Here is a 21,377-nt window from a genome sequence, read left to right on the forward strand (position 1 = left end):
CATATGTTTACAAACATATGTAAACATATTTTTTAAAACATATGAAAACATATGTTTGCTTCCATATGTTTTCATATGTTTCAAAACATATGTAAACATATGTTTGTAAAAATATGTTTTTCATATGTTTGGGACAAACATATGAAAAACATATGAAAATCATATGTTTTTCATATGTTTTGAAAACATATGAAAAACATATGTTGCAATTTTTCCTGTGTTGCTTTCGGGGTACATGGTCACGGTTAAAAAAAAAATAGATTGAATTAAGTACCAGTTCTCGGTTCTTTGTTCAATACAATTTCTTTAAAAATCTATATCTGCCAAAGGATTACTCAATTTACTGAAACGAATGAGAAATCTATTAGCCCAAGTTATCCAATATGACTTGTAAGACACTTCTTAAATAGAACACTAAGTATTGAATAATAACCAAGTTCAGCTACGGTCAACTTTGCCGGATGAAGTTGAAAACTTAGTACATAATCACTACCGAGCTGATGATACAATCGAGAACCTGTAGTCTTTACAATCTTTATAATTATGGTTCACACATTTTCACACGTTAGGCTGTAATTTTATTTCTAGACATTTTTGTTGTTTGATAAGGTTGTCATTGACGTACATCTTACATCGCCACATGTCACTATTATTAGCTAGCTTAATAACGTCTTATCTGTTTACCTTAAGGATGTAGTTAGGTGAAATTATAAAAAAATCTATAATTTAAAATTGATACTTTAAGTCAGAAGAGCATTAGTTAAGAAACAAAATAAGCTAAAAATATCGATAGGTTATGGAGCTCCTTTTCGAGATATTATTTTTTTTATAAACTGCGGGAAAAGGCTGACTCGGACTTTTACCTTATATTTGCATTGGTAATATTTGGGTCTCAAATTGAAAGAAAAGAAATCTAGAATCTACTTAAATTTTGGTAAATGGCCTTTTATATGCTATTGGAGTCTTATATGAAAAGAAAAATGGGTGTTATGGGGCAAAATATTTTAACCTGTATCGTTCGTAGGAAAAAAAACCATGGAGTCCGATTATCTGACACAAATTCCTAAACCCGACCTAAGTACATCCTTAAGTTTGCCTTGGTATCCTTGTGTGATTCAAAAATATATCCTTTTTGATGTACTTTTTCTGTACTTTTCTTATTTGTAAATTTATTAATATTAAAGCTTTTTGAATTGTAGAACTATTTATTTTTGTGAATTTCAGACGATTAAATCGAAAGCTAGTGACCCAATGACATTGTTTTTCACTAGTGGTACAACGGGTGCTCCAAAAATGGCATTGCATACCCATGGTAGTTATGGATATGGACATTCTATAACAGCAAGGTTATTATAAGATCGTATTATATAGACATACATTGTATGATATGATAATAAAGCATACAATCAATGTATCAAACTTAAGAAACAACTGTTACACTAATATTGTTGTTACTCATCTTCAGAAATGCGGAGAAGTTTACAAGCTCACAGCTTATTGTATGAAACCGCCCCTTTCGACGACTCGAACGGATTGCTTTGATAAATATCGATAACCGCTAAATTATCTGGCTAGGCAATTAGGTATTTTGAAATATTTCCAGAATTAATGGGATTTGTTGTTTTCAAAGTGATTTTGTTTTACATTTTCCTCCTTCAACAATGATAAAAACTAAATAAATAAAATCCGTTTTATACAGCATGCTAGCAATCTCATATCAGTTAACTCTTTTGTCCATTAGGAACAAAATTAAAGATAAGTTTGAATTCTATGTATTAACATAATAGATTTTATAGCGATTTTTGTACAGGTTGAAAAAGTCGGAAATGTTAAAATCTTTAGGGTTTTTACATTGCTTAAATAATACTAAAATGTTGCAATCATCTGGATTATTTTATTTTAAGATACTTGTTAGATATAGACCATAATGGTATGATGTGGAATATGTCTGATACTGGTTGGGCTAAAGCAGCATGGACTAGTCTGTTTGCACCATGGATCAGAGGAGCCTGTATTTTTATTCACAATTCTGATAAGTTTGACCCAGAAAGAACGCTACAGGTACACGAATTGAAATTCGAAAATGATCTGAAATGAAGTTCCAAGATTTAACAAAAAAAGTTTGAATAACTTCCTTTATCATTTCTCATATAGCTCCATTTAAAAGGGATTATGCATTAATTAATTTTAATTTTCAATTATATATGATTTTGTTAGAGACTGTGATAACTGAAACATATTCCCTAAAATCTGACATGTTTTTCATATTTGTATACCTTTTCCATTTTATAAAATTAAAAGTTACCTCGACATTTATATGTAATATTCCCAGTTTTAATTTTGCTCTTTTCCATTTTTCATTCGATTTTTAATTGTTATAAATGTCATTTTTTAGATTAGTCTTTTTCCAATAATCGTAATTCTTTCTCCTCATCATCTTCATTTATTACAATACAATAATTTCCTTTTAGATTAGAAGATATTTTAGGAGGACATGTTTTTTAATCGGATTATTAATGAAAGAAAATAATTTACCATAATGTCCACAAAGCTTCTCCAATATATATTTAATGCTCAAATCCAAATAAAGATTAAGTGAATGATTTATTGTTAAAATGTTGCTTGCTAATTGTTTAACTGCAACCAATACCTGCATATTCAGCATGGGAACACTTACAGGAGATATTAGTAAACATTAATGTATTATGGGTGTTACAGGAACGTCATCCTAAATATACCTCACAAGGTTCATGTTTACAAGAAACATTTCCCGTGCACATTATTATGACACATTTAATAGAATAAGAAGATGTGGTGTGATTGCCAATGAGACAACTCTCCACACAGACCAGACCAAATGTCATAAAAGTAAACAACTATAGGTCACCGTACGACCTTTAACAATGAACAAACCCCATTCCGCATAGCAAGCTATATATTGATGAGTTGTAAAAAAGAAAAAAAAAAAAAAATACCGAACTCCAAGGCAAATTCAAAAAGGGGAAGTCCATAAAAACTGACAAAATTAAACGCATTCAATCAACGGAACAAGTGAAAAACAACTGCCATATTCTTGACTTGGTACAGGCATTTTCCGAAGAAAATGATGGGTTAAACCTGTTTTTATAGCAAGCTAAACCTCCTACTTGTATGACATGTAACGTGTGTGGGCTTTCCATGTCTGTCAGAAAACTTCTTCCTATTTTCCAATACTTGCAATTACGAGTGGGATGTCATCGAAAAGTGGAGTAATTTTGTTGTGATTGTGAACTTCTAAAACTCAAGTTGTTTTGTTACATGTACGACTGAGACGCAATCTAATATAGCGTGACTTATACGGGGACCGAACCACGTCCACCCATACCTTAAACGAGCACCAGCTTCACTCAACGAGGGATTTTTCAGAAATACAGAATAGTATGTGTTCTTTTATTACATAGGGTATGTTTTCTTGTAAATGCATATTTTTCTTTGTAGATTTTAGATAAGTATCCTATTACTAATTTCTGTGCACCACCAACTGTGTATAGACATTTAGTAAAACAACCACTTCACAGATACAGCTTGTCGAGAAAGTTACTTTGTGTCGGTGCTGGAGAACCTGTTGTAAGTTGAGAAAATAGAACTTGAAGATAACAAGGACATTTATCAATAATAATATCAAAATAGTTAACACACACAGCCACATATGAAAAACTCGTTTTTGATTTACTCTCATCAGGCATGTTCAAACTTAAACATATACAAGCCAGGGATGTTTAAATACATAAAAATGTGAGAATCTATATGACCGAAAAGTACCTAAACAGAATAGCCAAATGAATCCAAAGTCAGCTTTACCTGAGAGAGTTGGAACCTTTGTTTGAGAAGCCGTAAACTAGAATTGTATTTCAATGATACGGTGGTTTTCATTTTTACATGATTTATTTACGCTAAATCATTTTTTGTACATAAATTAGGCCGTTAGTTTTCTCATTTGAATTGTTTTACATTGTCATTTCGGGGCCTTTTATAACTGACTGTGCGGTATGGGCTTTGTTCATTGTTGAAGGCTGTACGGTGACCTATAGATATTAATTTCTGTGTCATTTGGTCAATTGTGGAGAGTTGTCACATTGGCAATCATACCACATCTTCTTTTTTATATATAGTAATTACAATCAGTAATATAAAACAGAAACTGGTTTGTTACGTACAGTCTATTTGTTTAAATATGATTTATATGAACTATTAATTTTTTGTAAAAGAAATATGATGTATTATAAATATTCAATGATGTATTATCTGCATTTTGTAGAACCCAGAACTACTGAAAGAATGGCACGATGGTACTGGTTTGACTTTATATGAAGGTTACGGACAAACGGAAACTGTAAGTATTTTCATTGGCTACAGTATTACACATTTCATCTCTCAAATGTAAAGTATTAAATGAGTATATTATATATATATATATTACATATAACTCGTCTCAAATTTAGCCCAACAATATAAGCTCTCCAAATTTGCGTTAGCAAATTTTTATTCTTCCCTCAGCGGGATTTGAACCCTTGCTTCTGTGACATCGTGGGAACACCGCCTGCACCGTGTCCAGCGCCCCAGACCCCTCGACAACCTAGGCTACATGAAAATATAGAGTTGTTACACAGTATAGTGGCAAGTAGATGTGTGTACTTTTCAGACAGCTATTTTGTCTGTCGTAAAGGATGATAATGTAAATTACCATGCCGCGACATCAATTTTAATTTTATTATACTCGTCTAAACATGTGACAATTTTATGTTTTAGTTTGTAACCCGGATTTGTTTTTATCTCTATCGATTTATGAGTTTCGAACAGCGGTATACTACTGTTGCCTTTATTTATGGTTATACAGGGCTAACACCATAATATATATATAACTCGTCTCAAATTTAGCCCAACAATGTTAGATTTTCATTTGTTCTTCCCTTAGCGGGACTCGTGTGACATCGTGGCAACACCGCCTCCACCGTGTCTAGACGTGTATATATAATACAATAAAATTTAAAAAAAAATGATGTGGCGGCATGGTAATTAACATTATCATCCTTTACGACAGACACAATAGCTGATCTGAAAGGTACACCATCTACTTGCCACTATACATCATGTACTGTGTTACAACCCTACCGTGGATAAAGCCGACGAGGAAAGGCATTACATCGACCACCGAAAGCTATATATATATATATGTTGTGTAAAAGATGCAAGTTTGTACAAATTATAATTTGTACAGGGTTTTTGTACAAGTGATAAGTTTTTTAACAGGTGATAAAAATTTCTTAACGGATGATAAACTTTTCTAAAATTTATCAGCTTAATGTCTTAAATTCAAAATGTATATGCTTTAACCTAACATTTAGTGCTATTCTCCTTGTCCTAAAACTGGAAATAAGGACACCTGAATGGTTTAAATTCTATATTTTATTTTTTCTCCTTATATCAAAATCATATCCATAAAAGTCTTTTTGTGTTCTTATAATGTTTTTGTATCAATGCTCAGTAGTAGACTGTTTCATGTAGTCATGGAAATATGACAGACATATGCGAAACAAAAGACTCACCAGTGACGCTTCAATCAAAAAAGTATAAAAGGCCAACAAAAGTACGAAGTTGAAGAGCATTAAGGACCGAAAATTCCAAACGGTTTTGCTAAATACAGCTCTATATGAGGAGAAATTATCAAGCTTGCTTTCGTCAAGCGTAAAACTGTCTAACTGAGGGGAGAAAAGACCAGAAATAACACGATAAACAGATTTTCGGGTTTTCTGCTTATAGATATAGTAAAATATCAGCCAAAAAGTTCATATTGTGGCTCGAGGCTGATATTTTACAATATCAATGTGTAGACACCCGATCATCTATACATATATTGAGTACTGTGATAACTAGACTATGTCGTTTCGATTGCCTGTTAGGTCAAGTAAAACACTAATCATTGGTTTATGGTGCCTCTTCGTCAGTAAGAGCACAGCAATGACAGTTCTGTTCAGATGTAGATATTATGTCATGATATTGTGACATTTTATCATGTGGACTGTTATTTGGGAGCTACATACAAATAAGAAAATGTGGTTTAATGGTAAATGAGACAACTATGCATAAAAAGATAAGACTAAGATAAAAGGACAAATATGTGATCAGTTTAGTACGTTTAAATCAGTGAACGTGTCAGTTTAGCACACAGAAGATTATATATATTTTGTATCTTATTACACGTTATCGTCAAGTATATGAATGTACTATTTTCCACTAAATGTTAAACATTCTTAAATATCAATCGATGATAAGGTATTGTTTTGATATTTTGAAAACATAGATATCGAGACAATCAGATATAGAGTTCGACATAGAGTATTTTTTTTACGTTTGAATAACTGTTTTATTTAGACGTTTTTATGTGGGACATATCCATGTGTTGAAATCAGACCAGGTTCTATGGGGAAGGCAGCTCCTGGGATTGATCTGCAGGTCAGTGTTTTATGTTAGCAATATTAATAAAGGGAGATGTGGAGTATAAATCAATGAGGCAGCAACCCATCTGAATACATTACCAAAAGATATCTAGAGGGCAACATACAAATGTACGGTATTGAAGATACAATTACAACTGATTTCAAACTAAATGATATGACTATTATAAATATATTCTTTTATGCATAGATTTAAGTATATTTGTTGTAAAGAGCATTTACTAATAGTGATGCCTGACATAAATTTATACCTTGAGTGAAAGTATGTAAACTTATTGGTTGGAACATTATTTAACAGAATTTTCTAACCGTACTAACTATACATCACTAAGAATAAACTCATCATAGATACAAGAATTAAAATTTTGTAAGTCAGACGCGCGTTTCGTCTACAAAAAACTCATCAGTGACGCTCGAATAAACAAGTTTAAAAGGCCAAATATAGTACGAAGTTGAAGTGCATTGAGGACCAAAAATGAGTTTCAACCCGTTACCATACATGAAATGAACATGAAATGTAAAAAAAAAACCAAATGATAAATTTCGTGCGTCCAAAGTGCTTTTCTGGATTTACTTTTACCAGGAATGCTCAAACCTAAACTTTTGATTTGATTTGATTTTGATTTGATTTTTGGTGTTTTAACCCCACTTTTAAGCACCGCTTTTGGGCTATTTCGTGGCGGCCAGTTTTTATTGGTGGAGGAAGCCGGAGTGCCCAGAGAAAACCATCGACCTTCGATAGGAAAACTGACAATCCTAGTCAGTTAAGATTGGAGTCGAGTGCACCCGCACGAGCGGGGTTCGAACTCATAACCTCAGTGTTGACTGGCTAGTGATTACAGTAGTAACTACTTAGGCCACTCGGCCCTAAACTTTTGAAAGCCAGTGATGTGTTATAACGCTGAAACATTAGCAGCTTTAGGACTAGATTAAACATAATTATGCATTGCACCGACTTACCAGACGACAAGATAATCATTAAATTAAGAATAAGAAGTTATCAAAAAATGTTTTAAACTTCAAGGTATTCAAAAAACAAAAGATCATAGTCCTTAAATGATGGCCAATTGTTTAAAAAAAAAACCTGTCCTATTCCTTAGTACACATTGAAAAATAACTTATTGAAATTTCATAGCTACAAAAGAACTAAGAAACACAATAAAAGGACTACTGCATTTGCAATATACAAAAATTGTATAACACAGATGGTGAGTTATATTTTTGAGAAAATGCTAATCATTTACAATTTCTACGATTTGATAGAGTTATTATGTACTATTACACATATTTATACAAATATTTTTGTAGATCGTTGACAATGATGGTAATATATTGCCTAGAAACACAGAAGGTGTGATTGGTGTAAGAGTAAATCCTGTTCGACCAATGGGATTGTTTTCCCATTATGTCGTAAGTGATGATACCTTTTTGTATTAATGATAAATAGAATAATTCGCACGTATGCAAATATAAATGTGCAGAAACATTGTTTGACTGAGAAACTTGAAAAGAAGATATTAAATTTAACTTTTTTTTGTTGTTTCTATATGTTTGCTACATAACATTGTTTTTTAATATATTAAAATGCAACGATTAACAGTAAATACATCAAATTCCAATTAAGCAAAGTGAATTTCCAGTATCCCTTAAACAAAAAAACAAGGTTCCAAAGTACACAGTACAATATAATTATGTAGACATAACCATGAAGTTGTGTTTCTTTATGCCGACCTTTCACTTTAGTTAATTTAGAAAACATATTTGCAATAGAAAAGGTTTAAATCGACTTAACGCAACCACGTTTATTTAGAAAAATTAAAGAAATGCGACTCTAATGCTGTAATCTACGCCTTCATATTTTAATCCTATCTTATGTATAATAAGGAAATGTGCTTCATCAGAAATCTCTACCGAAAGTTTATCAGACCATCTGACATCCTAAAATAAGAATATTTGTATTTGAGCTTGTATTTTAATCAAAGTTGATTGAAAGTAGTTACTAAGAAAAACGAACGATAACTATTGTTGTTACTTCTGACTTTTCATAAATAAAAAGAGCCTAATCTTCAACAGTTTTCAGAAAATGCAAGAAATTATATCAACCGTCTGTTGTTCCTTAGCATGATAACTTTTTCAGTCAGTAGTTTATCGTTCGTTCTGTTGGTTGATATAGTCTAACGTTTGGTTTCGACAGGTTTATGGACTTCCCACTTTCTGAATCTACCTTGGAGGTTGGTACTTTTGTAGAACGGTTTTGTATTCGGACCATTTGAGTACATTGTAACGGACAAACAATGTTTTGACCTTAGGTAGCAAATAGAATAACAAACCATTTGCCTTAAATTCTTTTAGGATGATGATAACAGAAATAAAGCCGTCTTTAAAGGTGATTTTTACTTAACTGGTGACCGTGGGAAAATGGATGAAGATGACTACATTTGGTTTATTGGACGTGATGATGATGTCATGCTGTCGTCAGGGTAATGTCTTTTTATATGGAATGTGGTGATTTGTTTGTTTTTGTTTAAAATGTGTAAACTAATTCTGTCACACTATAATCTAGTAGTCATTTGAACCAATTGATAAAGCAATGAACTTATTTTTTAAAGTTTTAACAATGTATAACATTATAATAGTCGAGTTGAACTTTCAAATTAGAGTTTTGTCTATCATTTTTGTTAAGACTTGAAATTTTCGACAGTTTATTGTCCAATTAGAGTATTTGCAACGTATAAATTTTTGTTTTTAATTTGATGCGTGCATTTGAAATTCCTCAATTCGAATGAACTTCAGATTTAGATTTATCTATATATTGCAGTTATAAACTTATACGAAAGCGTGTTGTTCTCTTTAGTTATAGAATAGGTCCTTTTGAAGTGGAAAGTGCATTGATAGAACATCCAGCAGTTCTTGAATCTGCAGTAGTAAGCAGCCCGGATGAAGTAAGAGGAGAGGTATATACATTTGTTTTACTTTCATATAATTATTTTATAATAAGTGATAATGATTTTATTTCTATCAGTATGGTATGAATAATTAAACGCTAAATAAACATGTATACGGAAAGTTGATCCCTGGCCATGATTTTACGTTACCAGCGTGATTTGCCTCAACATTTCAATCATGTTCAGAACAGTGTGATATTCTTTGTCAACTTTCAAATTAATTTTTTTTATAATACACCTCCCAGTTTATGTATTGAAATAGTAAAATAATCTCTGAAATAGGAATATTTGATTTACCAGCGGATATGGACGAGACCAATCTACATCCGCTGGTTTACTTATTGTAAGGTTAATAGAGGTTTCTTCACATCTACAAGTGTACCAAGGAAATAATAGAGTTCTGTTGTACTATAGAAGATTACGTCTATTTACAAATCAATATTGACGCATCATAGAAAGACTTAACCCGCCTATAGTTCGGAAATAAAACTCTGGTTACCTAGACTTTTTCTAAACAGTTAGTAGACAATTAAATCTTACGAAAAAGAATTTTTTTTTTTGTTAACTGACAGCTAATAAAAATACAAGATTTCCTTTAATAATCTTTTGTAAATTTATCGATATCGATTGTGGTCCAATTTAACACTTGCGCACTGCGAGTGCTGATAATAGTAACGTATGGTTTAATGAAATTTCACAATGACAACATGTGATGATAAAATGTTTTATTATGAATTTTTCCACTGACCTTTATTATTTTTTAAACACAAGATTTTTTTTGTGATCAATTGAAGGTCGTAAAAGCGTTTGTAATTCTAACAGAGCCATATTCCAAACACGACAAACAGAAATTAGGAGAAGAACTACAGAATCATGTAAAATCTGTCACTGCACCTTATAAATATCCTAGAAAGGTAAAACTCATATTATGTATGTACCTTTATTGAAAGATATCAAATAAGTTCTGCAGAAAAACAGTATACTTTAGTGACTTCGAAAATTACTAAAAGACAATCAGGCAAACAAAGGTATGAACATACGAATTGAATAGTCTCTTACAAGAGTAAATCCAGACGCTTCGCCATGGAAAAGGTTGCCCGAGGCTCGTAAATCGATTAGAAAGAGACAAATCAAGGTAACAAACAAAAATCGAGGAAATCGCATGAACTTCTATAGGAGCGTGACCGAGTGCGTCGACAGGATATTCCCTGTTTTGCATGCATCTCCCGTCATGCGAATCACACTGCCAGAATGTCAAAATCGGGAATAGGACATAATCGTTGAAATTACAAATCAGTTAAGTCACTGTATGATCAACCATTACGAGATGTCGACCAAAATCTTGCGAGACAATGATTTCCGTCATTCTTCTTATAAATCATGTGTAAATCACATAAGCACACTTCATCAATAAATTATCAGTTTAGAATATCACATCATTTGTGATATCGTTTTGGAATATCATGTTAATTTAAATAACTAAACATGGTAGGCATATTGTAAGCTAGAGCTATACCATTAGTAAAGTACATGTACCATAACGATTGTATTGAAGACTCATCATCAACAGTACATCATTACTTAAACACTATTAATCATTATTAAAGTTCATTTGAATCCGATGACATTAAACAAAAAACCTATAATTACAACGTCATACAAGACACCTATAATTCCAACATCATACAAGACACCTATAATTACAACATCATACAAGACACCTATAATTACAACGTCATACAAGACACCTATAATTACAACGTCATACAAGACACCTATAATTACAACTTCATACAAGACACCTATAATTACAGCGTCATACAAGACACCTATAATTACAACTTCATACAAGACACCTATAATTACAACGTCATACAAGACACCTATAATTACAACGCCATACAAGACACCTATAATTACAACGTCATACAAGACACCTATAATTACAACATCATACAAGACACCTATAATTACAACGTCATACAAGACACCTATAATTACAACTTCATACAAGACACCTATAATTACAACGTCATACAAGACACCTATAATTACAACTTCATACAAGACACCTATAATTAGAAAGTCATACAAGACACCTATAATTACAACTTCATACAAGACACCTATAATTACAACGTCATACAAGACACCTATAATTACAACGTCATACAAGACACCTATAATTACAACATCATACAAGACAATGGAATCAATTCCTTCAAACAAATAGTGTATTATATTTTTAATCGTATTTTTTTTCTAATAGAAAAATCGCGTGTAACTATGTATAAAGACATTGAGTGTTTGTGCAAAGAATAATTATAAAAAAAAATTTTCGTTAATCAATTTATTTTGAAATTTCAACAATAAGCGTTTCTTTTGAAAATATTAACAGTTTTTAGACGGATGTTTGATATTTAGCAAACAAAATGCAAGACAATATTCTCTCGCTTTTCGGCTTGGTATTCTATATCACAATACTTTATCTTACATTTTTGTTTGTTTTGTATGTGATTTAATTAATTTTTTCGTTGTCTTTTATGTTACGACTCTACATCTTGTATTCATCTCAGTTACTCCCTTTTTTACCTGCTTTTTTGTGCATTAATGCACTTAAGGTAAATATCTTAGTAATGAAGTTGTTAACTTCTATGTCATTTGGTCTCTTAGTGGAGAGTGATCTCAGTGGCAATCATACCACATCGTCTTATTTTTATATTTACATTTAAAAAAATTATTAAACAAAAATTGTATTATAGATTGAGTTTGTGGATCAGTTGCCAAAGACAGTCAGTGGTAAAATAAGAAGAGTTGAACTGAGAAATAGAGAATGGGGGCGGCAAGAGATTGGAGAGTCAGAAAAAAATAGAATATCATGTTTATTCGAAAGAATACCTTTTTATATGCATTACCCTCATTCATCTGTACCATATCACAGAAAATATTAGAAAAATAATGTATTATTATGCAATATCAAAATAGAATAATGCATAGATGTTCTGTGAGTTCTTGTTTTTATACGGATGGAAACCCAACTTTGTTCATATTCCACATGAATGTGTGTGAAAAGACATATATTAAATTTCCATAGCAAGAAGATTGATAAACAAAATCAGAAAGCATCATGCATTTTTATGATTACTATTTAACGAAATTTGTTTTTCTAAAAACAGTTATCTATTCCTTAGTTTTATTGAAAATTCCTTTTCTTTCTGTCATGTTATTCAAGTGAAATTTCGATATTGACTAATGTTGATGAGGATAGTTTCGGAACACCATTATCCTGAAAAAATAAATTGATACATAAAAAGGTTAACAGGAACCATCATATTACAAGTACTAAAAAAATGATCATTATATCAAAAGCATACACTGTAAACATGTATTTGCTAACGTAAAATAATATTCTAGTAGTACAAATATATATATATATATATATATATATATATATATCATTACAAAAATCGATTGACGAAGTTTTATGTTCGCTTTTCATTATGTAAATTATTACGATTAATACAGTTTTTCGAAAAAAATTTCGTCAAAACTTGCGTATTGGTTTTATGATCAGCAATTGTAACATACAGTACTCTCTGTGTAAAATTTGTCATAATCAACTTCTCTGTAAAAACTTCTCTTTACTTATTCATATCAGTATCTATACGACAAAAAAGTACTAAATTAAATTTAAAATATAAACGCTAAAAATTAAAAAAAAATCAATATGCTTCAAAAATAAGTTTCTGTCAAGTTCCACTGATCACCGTATTTAAAAAAGTAAAATCACAAAAATACTGAACTCCGAGGAAAATTCAAATAGGAAAGTCCCTAATCAAATGGCAAAATCAAAAGCTCAAACACATCGAACGAATTGATTACAACTGTCATATTCCTGACTTGGTACAGGCATTTTCCTATGTAGAAAATGGTGGATTGAACCTGGTTAAATAGCTAGCTAAACCTCTCACTTGTATGGCAGTCGCATCAAATTCCCTTATATTGACAACGATGCGGGAAACCATCGGGAGTTTATGATTGGTGTAAAATCTCTGCACGTTTCACACATGCATTGAGTGGCGAATATCCCTTCATTTTGTGTTTGAGGAAATTTCAATGACTGATGTCAATACGAAATGTATACTAACCGTTGCATTGACTTGATAATGATAAGTTGTATGACCATGCTGGAGTTTCTTCTTTAACGTTATATCTCCTGTGATTGGATCGATAACAAAAGCCTTGTATCTGCACGAGGGAGAAGGCACCTGGTAGGGCTGCAAAATATATTTTAAGTTTGAGCAGTACCTCGATACTTAACATATGGTTTTGTGAACATATGAATCGCATATGCATCTTTTTGCGAAATTCGCTCCTGTGTATCTTTGTAAAAAAAGATAGAACAGTAACGGTCATAGTAGCAAGCAACGGTACAAACTATTATACATTTATTCAATTACTTGTTAAGGGTGTCTTCCAATCATTAAAGACGTAAGAGTTTTTAAAAAAAAATGTTTAAAGTTAAAATGAAATTCAAAAGAGTGATGAAGCACGGTTCTTATGTTTTTAAAATTACTCACCAATCAATATTTTAAGGTCATTTATGTTTCAACATATCCCAAGTGTATTTCCAAACAAAAATTCGGTAATGCAGTGTTTCATTACGAGAATGACATTACGAAGATGATACATTTGTAAATGGATTTCTGAGTCGGTCTTTCAACTATCAACAAGTTTATATAAAAAACATACGCTCATCGAGTAGTTTATTGCTGCATTTGGTCCATCGTCCGCATCCATTGCTGTTACATGTAAAATTTTGGACCCAACTGCCAATCCCTACAAAAGCCAAATAAATCGAAATGTTAATAAACTTTATACTAAATACTAACCGACGCATTTCTTGAGTTAGTTTTCTTTACTAAGTAAAACCAAAAATATGTTAGCTTACGCAAAGTCGTTTAACCATTTGCTCGAACGATTAAAATAAGAAACAATTGCTTCATAGTTTGAGATATCAAATATATACTACTTTGAGGTGTGGTTTAAATACTCTTACATGCATTTGTATTTAATAAATGAGATATGGGGCCGAGAAGCGACCTTAAGAAAACAAACCAAAAAGATTTCGGCCATATCAAAGACTAAGCAGGTAATATTTGTAGCACTATGACGTATTCACTGTGTCATATTTATATTCGTCCTGAATATTCATGAAACATTTAAAGCAGACGTTAGGCAAACAACAGTCAATCAACCAATCATATTTACATATTTATATCCCTATGGGTTTCGTGTGATCGTGTTGGAAATGTTTATCGATTGCTGAAGTTGTGATACGGTTGAAATCTTTTTGGCGCTATATTTTTGCATTTTAAACCATTTTTGCGAGTTCATTATACAAATAGAATTGTACGAAATATACTATCGTCTACTCACATATCCAACAACAGAACGATAATGGCCGTGCACAAAAAAGGGGGCGTTGTTATTGACATCATCAATATGTAGTGGCAAAGTCAATAAAGTCTGAAATAGTGAAATATTATTAACCGACTACTGTTACTAAGAAACCAAGCAGGATCTCAAGGCTTCATTTTAACTTTGGTGGATAGTTGTCTCATTGGTAATCATCACACATCTCCTTATTTTAATAAGAATTATCAATACGATTTTAGCAAATGATACTTAATTTCATATTCTAGTCAACAAAAGAAACGATACAAGGCAATGCATTTTCCATATATAATAAAATTCGATACATTGTACCCAGGTAAATAATTGCTCAATTGGTCTAATATTTACAGAGTGTTATGTTCTTATCAAAACCATTGATTTAAGGCAAATACGCGAATTTTTGTTATTTTAAAAATCGTATTTTCACCCAAAATTCAAAAATCGATATTAGAACTTAGAACTTTAAACTTTAACATTGTCTGCTTAAAATTTTGAATGCCTTTGCAGATATTTGAATACCTAATTCTCATTTTCGAAATTAAGTGCCGACTTTTGTCATCATTTCCCGCAAAATAAATTTGACCCCTGTGTTCAATAACACGGTATTTTCTCACTTTCCAAGTTGATCAGATTCTTTTAATCATATCCATTTTCTCTTCAAATAAAAGTTTGTCATTGGATAATTTAACAGTTTTTCCTATTTATTATATTTTATGATAAATTGGAGTTCAAACTTGTGTATCGTTACTTTTCTTGACTAGTATATTTAGCAGCAAGTATAAGACACCGATCCAATTAAAAAAGTATTAACAAAAATACCTTACTCCAAGGAAAATTCGAAAAAGGGAAAATCCATACAACCTGACAAAATCGAACGCTTGACTTTACAAACCAACTGAACGAATAGAAAACAGTTGTCAAAAAAGTTTTATGAAGAAGGAAATCTAAGAGTTGTACTCAATTTGACAATATGAATACGAAGTAAATAGTCGCATGGCTGAAGCTAGCTTAACTACTATCTTAATTCTGCATATTGTGGAATGATTTTTTTAATTGAAATACAGTTTGCAATTATCAATTACACAAAATAATAAATACACATTTTCAGAATATGATTCGAAGCTGATCCTGTATCTCTATATCTTCAGCAAGATAGCTGTTGTGCAGTTCACCAATAATAACAAGAATTTAATTTCGCAATTGCTGTTTTCAATAATAATGAATTTTGCAAAAACAAAATGAATGAATATCGTCATTAAATTGAATGTGGAAAAGTTAATCAACTGCAAATTTCAACTGAATTAAACAAATAGGTATTAATAGATGTGTTCATTGCATATTTTATGCAAACCTCTAATAAAACTGTAAAGTTCATCTTTTACCTATACTTACATTACCATGATTGTCATGTGCTTGAAATGTCAAATACCATGTACGTTCGACCTAAAAGACACAAAATGCAAACATACATTGTAAGGACAATTAAGTAATTAAAAGAGAAACTAACTAGCTTTAAGGTAGATTCACTGTATACCGCCATCTTGGTTTGTACAATAGCAGTACAGTATCGGTCTAGTTCTTTGCCTAAATCCTCAAATTTTGAGACAGATTTGCAATTTATGTGTAAGACTACTTATTTGTATAAAGAAAAATAGGTGATTCATCGCATTATCCAAAATGTTTAAACAAAACCAAATATTTGTGTTTTTAGAATCAATTTTCAACTTGGTCACTTAAGGGGAGATAACTGTTATGATAAAATTTTTATACTGGACTGATAGTGAAATTTTCATTTTTTACTCGTAGCAAGAAAACAAGTATGGTGACACATTTTTTTCTTTTTATTTTCTTAAAGCATATTATAAAACCTATCTTCTCATATTTTATTTCAAAATTCTATCTCATAGATTTCTTTTCATTCACAAAAATGTGTTTTTTTCATAAACAATCTATACAAATTTGGGCAATTTTGCACGACTTCTAGCTTGAAAAATAGCACTGCGACCCATACTTTTTATTTTATTTTTGAAAAAAGCATTGAAAAAAAAATTTTTGGCAAAGTATAAAAAAATTCTATCTGACGAAATATATACCGATGATCCACCTTAAAAAATATCCAGATGTCCAAAATATCAATACATTCTTGTTTGTATTTGATTCCACCACTACTGTTGTCATTTTTGCTACTTTTGGTTTGTTCGTTTCAAGTAATAATTGTCAGGAAGAAATTTTCGTTATATAGATATATACGTAAACAATGCTTTAATTGGGATTTGCAGTATTTTAATTTTGTGTGTTTAATAAGAAAAAACATATGCTTCAAAGCATTGAATTATCTAGACAATGCACAGGACTCACATATGTTATCCTTAGATTGTAGAAAAATTTGAAAATAACGACATTAGGCTGTAGTCGCTCCCTTTTCAGTCGAAGACACATGCTATGTGTATTCCCAAAGTTCAGCCTCAAAGTTCAGACCATTTACTGGTCTCTAGTGATGTATATTTGACTCTTGAATTGTTACGTTCGTTCAGTAAACATACTACTAACCTTTCGTCCTATATACTAAATTTATGAAATACACATCATGTAAAGAATGTAACGTAATATCAATACCTCTCTATCCGGGATCTTCTTAAGAGCAACTATGTATGTCGAGTTGATTCCTACTATAGTGGGGAACAGAAAAACTCTTGATGCTGTCGCATTGTCGTGTGTTGTCACAGTAACTTCGTCATTTGTTTGACTTGAAGCGTCTATTATGACAATCTCTGTTCCTAAAACATGTAAAATAAAAGTTCAATTAGCATTGTATTTTTTGTTTTCTTTAGTTTTATGAACTTGTTCGTAGTTTTTAGAGAAAAAAAGTATTTATCTATCTATCTATTTTCACTTTGTTCTTATATTTGTTTTTATAAGACATTTGATGAAAGAAAGAAAAAAGAAATATGAATTTGTTTATTCACCATTATTAAAATAATCTATGGCTTGCAGAACAAATGTTAAACTTAGACGATTTGATTTAACGCCCTTAAATGTTTTATGTACTAGTATTTATTATTTCCAAACGGATTCTCAACTAAAAAAACGTTTCAAAATCACATGTCACACACAGAATTCGTTATCGTATGTTTATTGCTTCCATTGGGCCGATGGTGTTGCTGATAATCTATCAGTCTCTGATCATGCTGATGTTACACTCCACCTTAGTTTTTCGTACTGATATGATTGAAACAATACATTTTGATTGTAAATACTTATTTCATTATTTTTTTAGTTGCCCTTAAACTAAGGCTTCAACTCCATCAGAACTGGGCGATTTCGGAGTTTATGATGGGTGTAACGGTATGCATAGTTTTACTTAAAGCCCTATATGCAAAATAAATTCATAATATATGCATTTTTGTAAGTTAAATTGTTTAGAAGTGCTTATATTTACTCTTCGCAGTCATTAAAACTCATAGATCCTTCCTGAATATTATTAGTGGGGTGTTTTTGTTCTATCAATAACCCAAAAGTAAGCCGTAACACCTAAATCTACTTTTTTGTCACCGCGACATAAAAAATGCAAGCTAGAAATACAAAAATATCTTAACAAAACTAACAATAGTGTGTCATATCCTGAATATGTACTAAATATTCCATATTGCTAGAAACAGCAGAATAATTTAGAAAATTTGAGGGCCCACGGGCAAAAAACAGAGAAAATTGCCAACCCCCTGGGTAATAAAACAAATAATTTAACTTGTAAATGCTATGATTTTATGATTTTAATGGTCTTTATATAGAAAACAATGACTGTGCTTGGAAGTTATGCAAAAATCAGATGTTAGCAGTCATTTCTATAAAATTTTAAGTGAATTTGTACATCAGACTGGTATCTGCATACATAAAACTATTGCAAATATGGCTTTGTTTTAACACTTCTAGTTCATATATTAGCTAAATTATGTCAGATATATGGTTAGAGATGATACTGTTGTGACAAAAATTCTAAACTGACCATTTGAAGCAGAAATTGTGAACTTTCATTGACAAATAGGCATACAGTAAGATGTGGACTGGAGACAGAGGTAGGATTAGATACTTTATATAATCTTGAATGTTTGAATGATTGACTGCTAAACATTACATTTAAAGTATTCTGAAATGCTTTCAATTTGTTATCAGAACAGTTTTAAACAGGTTCTAGGCATTTCATGTCAGAAAACATGCAAATAGGGTAAGCTTGCAATAATTAAAGTCTTGTTTTCAAATTCTTTAAAAAACTGAAACAGGGGAGGGGGTATAAAATGTACAGTAAAAGAAAACTTAGAGTATATGCAATGATTTCTTTAAGGCTATAATTCTGATAAATAAGTATTAATGTGAGAAAAAGTGTTTTTATAGAGTTTTATATTTGAATAAATGTCTGTATAGGTTGCACTTTGTAAATACAGCTGTTTCTCAAACCACGCCTCTTTTGGGAAGATAGAGAATATTCATAGATAATTAATTTTGTTTACATAATGGTTCCCAGTTATGATCTCTATGTTTCATCTCATAGAGACATAACTTGGGAATGTTACCAGTAAATATACATATGAACATTGTTTATATTGAAATCTGTGGTAATCCTACAGTTAAGGTAGGGGTAGTTAAGAAATTTAGTGTTAGTTTAAACTCTTAGAAGTTCGGGGCATATAAACGTTGAAAATATGCCGCATAGCCCTATATTTTGACCTTTGTAAAAAATAGTAGTGCATATGAACTTTCCATTCTAGGATAAGATTTTTTTCAAAACTTCATAGTAAAAGTGGTACAGTTTTAGCCGTAAAAGGAGTTCCTATGGGAAATTGCATTGTCAATATTAACAGAAATGCAACCTACAGTGTTAACCTCTTTTTTGATATTCAATGCGTTTTCACGCTTAAATTAGTTCCCAAAATCTATAAAGTTCCAACTCAATTTTATTTGACAAAATCGTAGGTAGCTGTGAATGTCAGATGTTCTTGACCTAATTTGCCTGGATCATTGATCAATACAGAATTTTTCTAATGCTAGAATACGTAGACTGTCATCCTCGTAACTTGCTCAACTATTAATATGTTATAAGTACTTGTTAGCAATTTGCATGATTATCATTAAGTCTTTTCTATTTTTTTTTAGCTGTAGCGCTTACATAGAATACTTCGTCACCTCTGGAAATTCTGGACAAAAGAAAATCTTTATTTCGGCGAGAATGCTTGGATAACAGGAGATGCTGATCCTGTCGACGCACCATATATCGCTCCTTTTGGAGTTCATACGATCCCCTCAGTTTTGATGTGTCTCTTTCTAATCGATTTACTAGATTTATACATCGGTAAACTACTGCCACCTTAACTTGGTATATAAAATTGAAAATAGACAAAGTATGTAAGGAAATTACGTACCAACTCTTGAATTTTCCTTGACATTGAGGTATGGGAGATTTGTATGAATTATTGGAGGCTTATGTATAACTAAAGCCGTGGTGTATTCTACAAATATAAAATCATAATATTGGTCTTTAAGTAAATTGAAAACAAAACCACATAATTTAGATGTCAATAGATAATTCATCTTGTTTGTATATTTCCTTTTCATTATTTATGTAATTGTACTCTAAATAAGGTTGTAACTTTCTATGGCAAATTTTACAATAGTCAAAAACTTCGCTTGAGATCGTTTTGATTAAACATTTCATAAAGCATGGTTTCCAATCTCTAGGTCTTGAGCGAACTGTTGTACCTATCAATAATACAAGAAAGTCATTCGCACGGAAAATGTGGAAGTAGGATTTATAGGCCTAGTTCGTGAGTATCACCCTAAGGGATGATAATTAATTAAAATAAAATTCCTTGATAAAGTTATTTTGTAGGTAGTTGCATTTTTTATCATATTTCTTTAAACTTTTGTCATTAGATTTGGAACAAAGAATTCAAAGTTGGAACTAAAAATCAACCCCATCAACCCCATAAACCACTAGGAAGGTAATTATAGAGCATTAACGGTGCTAATTTTTCTGCACCAGAAGCGCATTTCGACAATTAAAGTATCTTCAGTGACGCTCGAGGACAAAATGTGGCCCATGAAGTGTTGATATAACTGGAACGGACCAAAGTGTATAGACAAAACGGAACTAAGAATACATTCCTTAACTCAAAATGATTTTCAAAGATTGATTACAGCATATTGCAATAAAACTACATTCGTATTTTCATGCCAGCGCTGTATTACATAGCTAATGGGACGGTGATCTCCGGGAGGACTAATCGTCAACCAGAAGAGCTATCGACATTCTCGAAGTAATAGCATTAACGCTTTTACAAGTTTATTCACTTGCCAAAAATAAGTATAGTAAGGACGGAAACATAACACCGGTACATTTCCCCCAGGTATTTTCTAAAAAGCAGTACTGTACAAATAATAGCTGTTAAAGTTTATTATTTGAAAGCATTTTATCAATATGTCTTCGTTT

General features: G+C 31.4%; 3 protein-coding genes across 25 annotated transcripts in view; 1 reads left to right on the top strand and 2 right to left on the bottom strand.

Moving 5' to 3' along the window:
* Nucleotides 1–21,377, bottom strand: part of LOC127709280 (uncharacterized) — a 141,680-nt gene that overhangs the window by 33,623 nt on the left and 86,680 nt on the right. The gene's annotated exons all lie outside the window — the stretch shown is intronic.
* LOC127709276 (acyl-coenzyme A synthetase ACSM3, mitochondrial-like) overlaps nucleotides 1–21,377 on the top strand; it is a 268,456-nt gene that overhangs the window by 21,325 nt on the left and 225,754 nt on the right. For 6 of the 20 annotated variants that reach the window (XM_052214710.1, XM_052214712.1, XM_052214714.1 and 3 more), the window contains exons 8-11: nucleotides 1,225–1,346; nucleotides 1,905–2,061; nucleotides 3,478–3,606; nucleotides 4,298–4,372. The exons of 11 other annotated variants lie outside the window; for them this stretch is intronic. In XM_052214710.1, the coding sequence (XP_052070670.1) occupies nucleotides 1,225–1,346; nucleotides 1,905–2,061; nucleotides 3,478–3,606; nucleotides 4,298–4,372 (483 nt within the window). The remainder of the gene's footprint in view (nucleotides 1–1,224; nucleotides 1,347–1,904; nucleotides 2,062–3,477; nucleotides 3,607–4,297; nucleotides 4,373–21,377) is intronic. 3 more of the 20 variants (XM_052214719.1, XM_052214722.1, XM_052214721.1) reach the window with 2 other exon arrangements.
* Nucleotides 12,423–21,377, bottom strand: part of LOC127709282 (protocadherin Fat 3-like) — a 67,803-nt gene continuing 58,848 nt past the window's right edge. For 2 of the 4 annotated variants that reach the window (XM_052214738.1, XM_052214735.1), the window contains exons 2-8: nucleotides 20,311–20,397; nucleotides 17,513–17,673; nucleotides 16,289–16,339; nucleotides 14,879–14,968; nucleotides 14,192–14,278; nucleotides 13,588–13,716; nucleotides 12,423–12,725 (exon numbers count right to left, since the gene is read on the bottom strand). In XM_052214738.1, the coding sequence (XP_052070698.1) occupies nucleotides 12,663–12,725; nucleotides 13,588–13,716; nucleotides 14,192–14,278; nucleotides 14,879–14,968; nucleotides 16,289–16,339; nucleotides 17,513–17,673; nucleotides 20,311–20,397 (668 nt within the window). In that variant the 3' untranslated portion in view covers nucleotides 12,423–12,662. The remainder of the gene's footprint in view (nucleotides 12,726–13,587; nucleotides 13,717–14,191; nucleotides 14,279–14,878; nucleotides 14,969–16,288; nucleotides 16,340–17,512; nucleotides 17,674–20,310; nucleotides 20,398–21,377) is intronic. The other 2 variants (XM_052214737.1, XR_007985569.1) reach the window with 2 other exon arrangements.

This window comes from Mytilus californianus, unplaced genomic scaffold (assembly GCF_021869535.1).
Source record: "Mytilus californianus isolate M0D057914Y unplaced genomic scaffold, xbMytCali1.0.p SCAF_7, whole genome shotgun sequence".
Classification (NCBI taxonomy): Eukaryota; Metazoa; Mollusca; class Bivalvia; order Mytilida; family Mytilidae; genus Mytilus; species Mytilus californianus.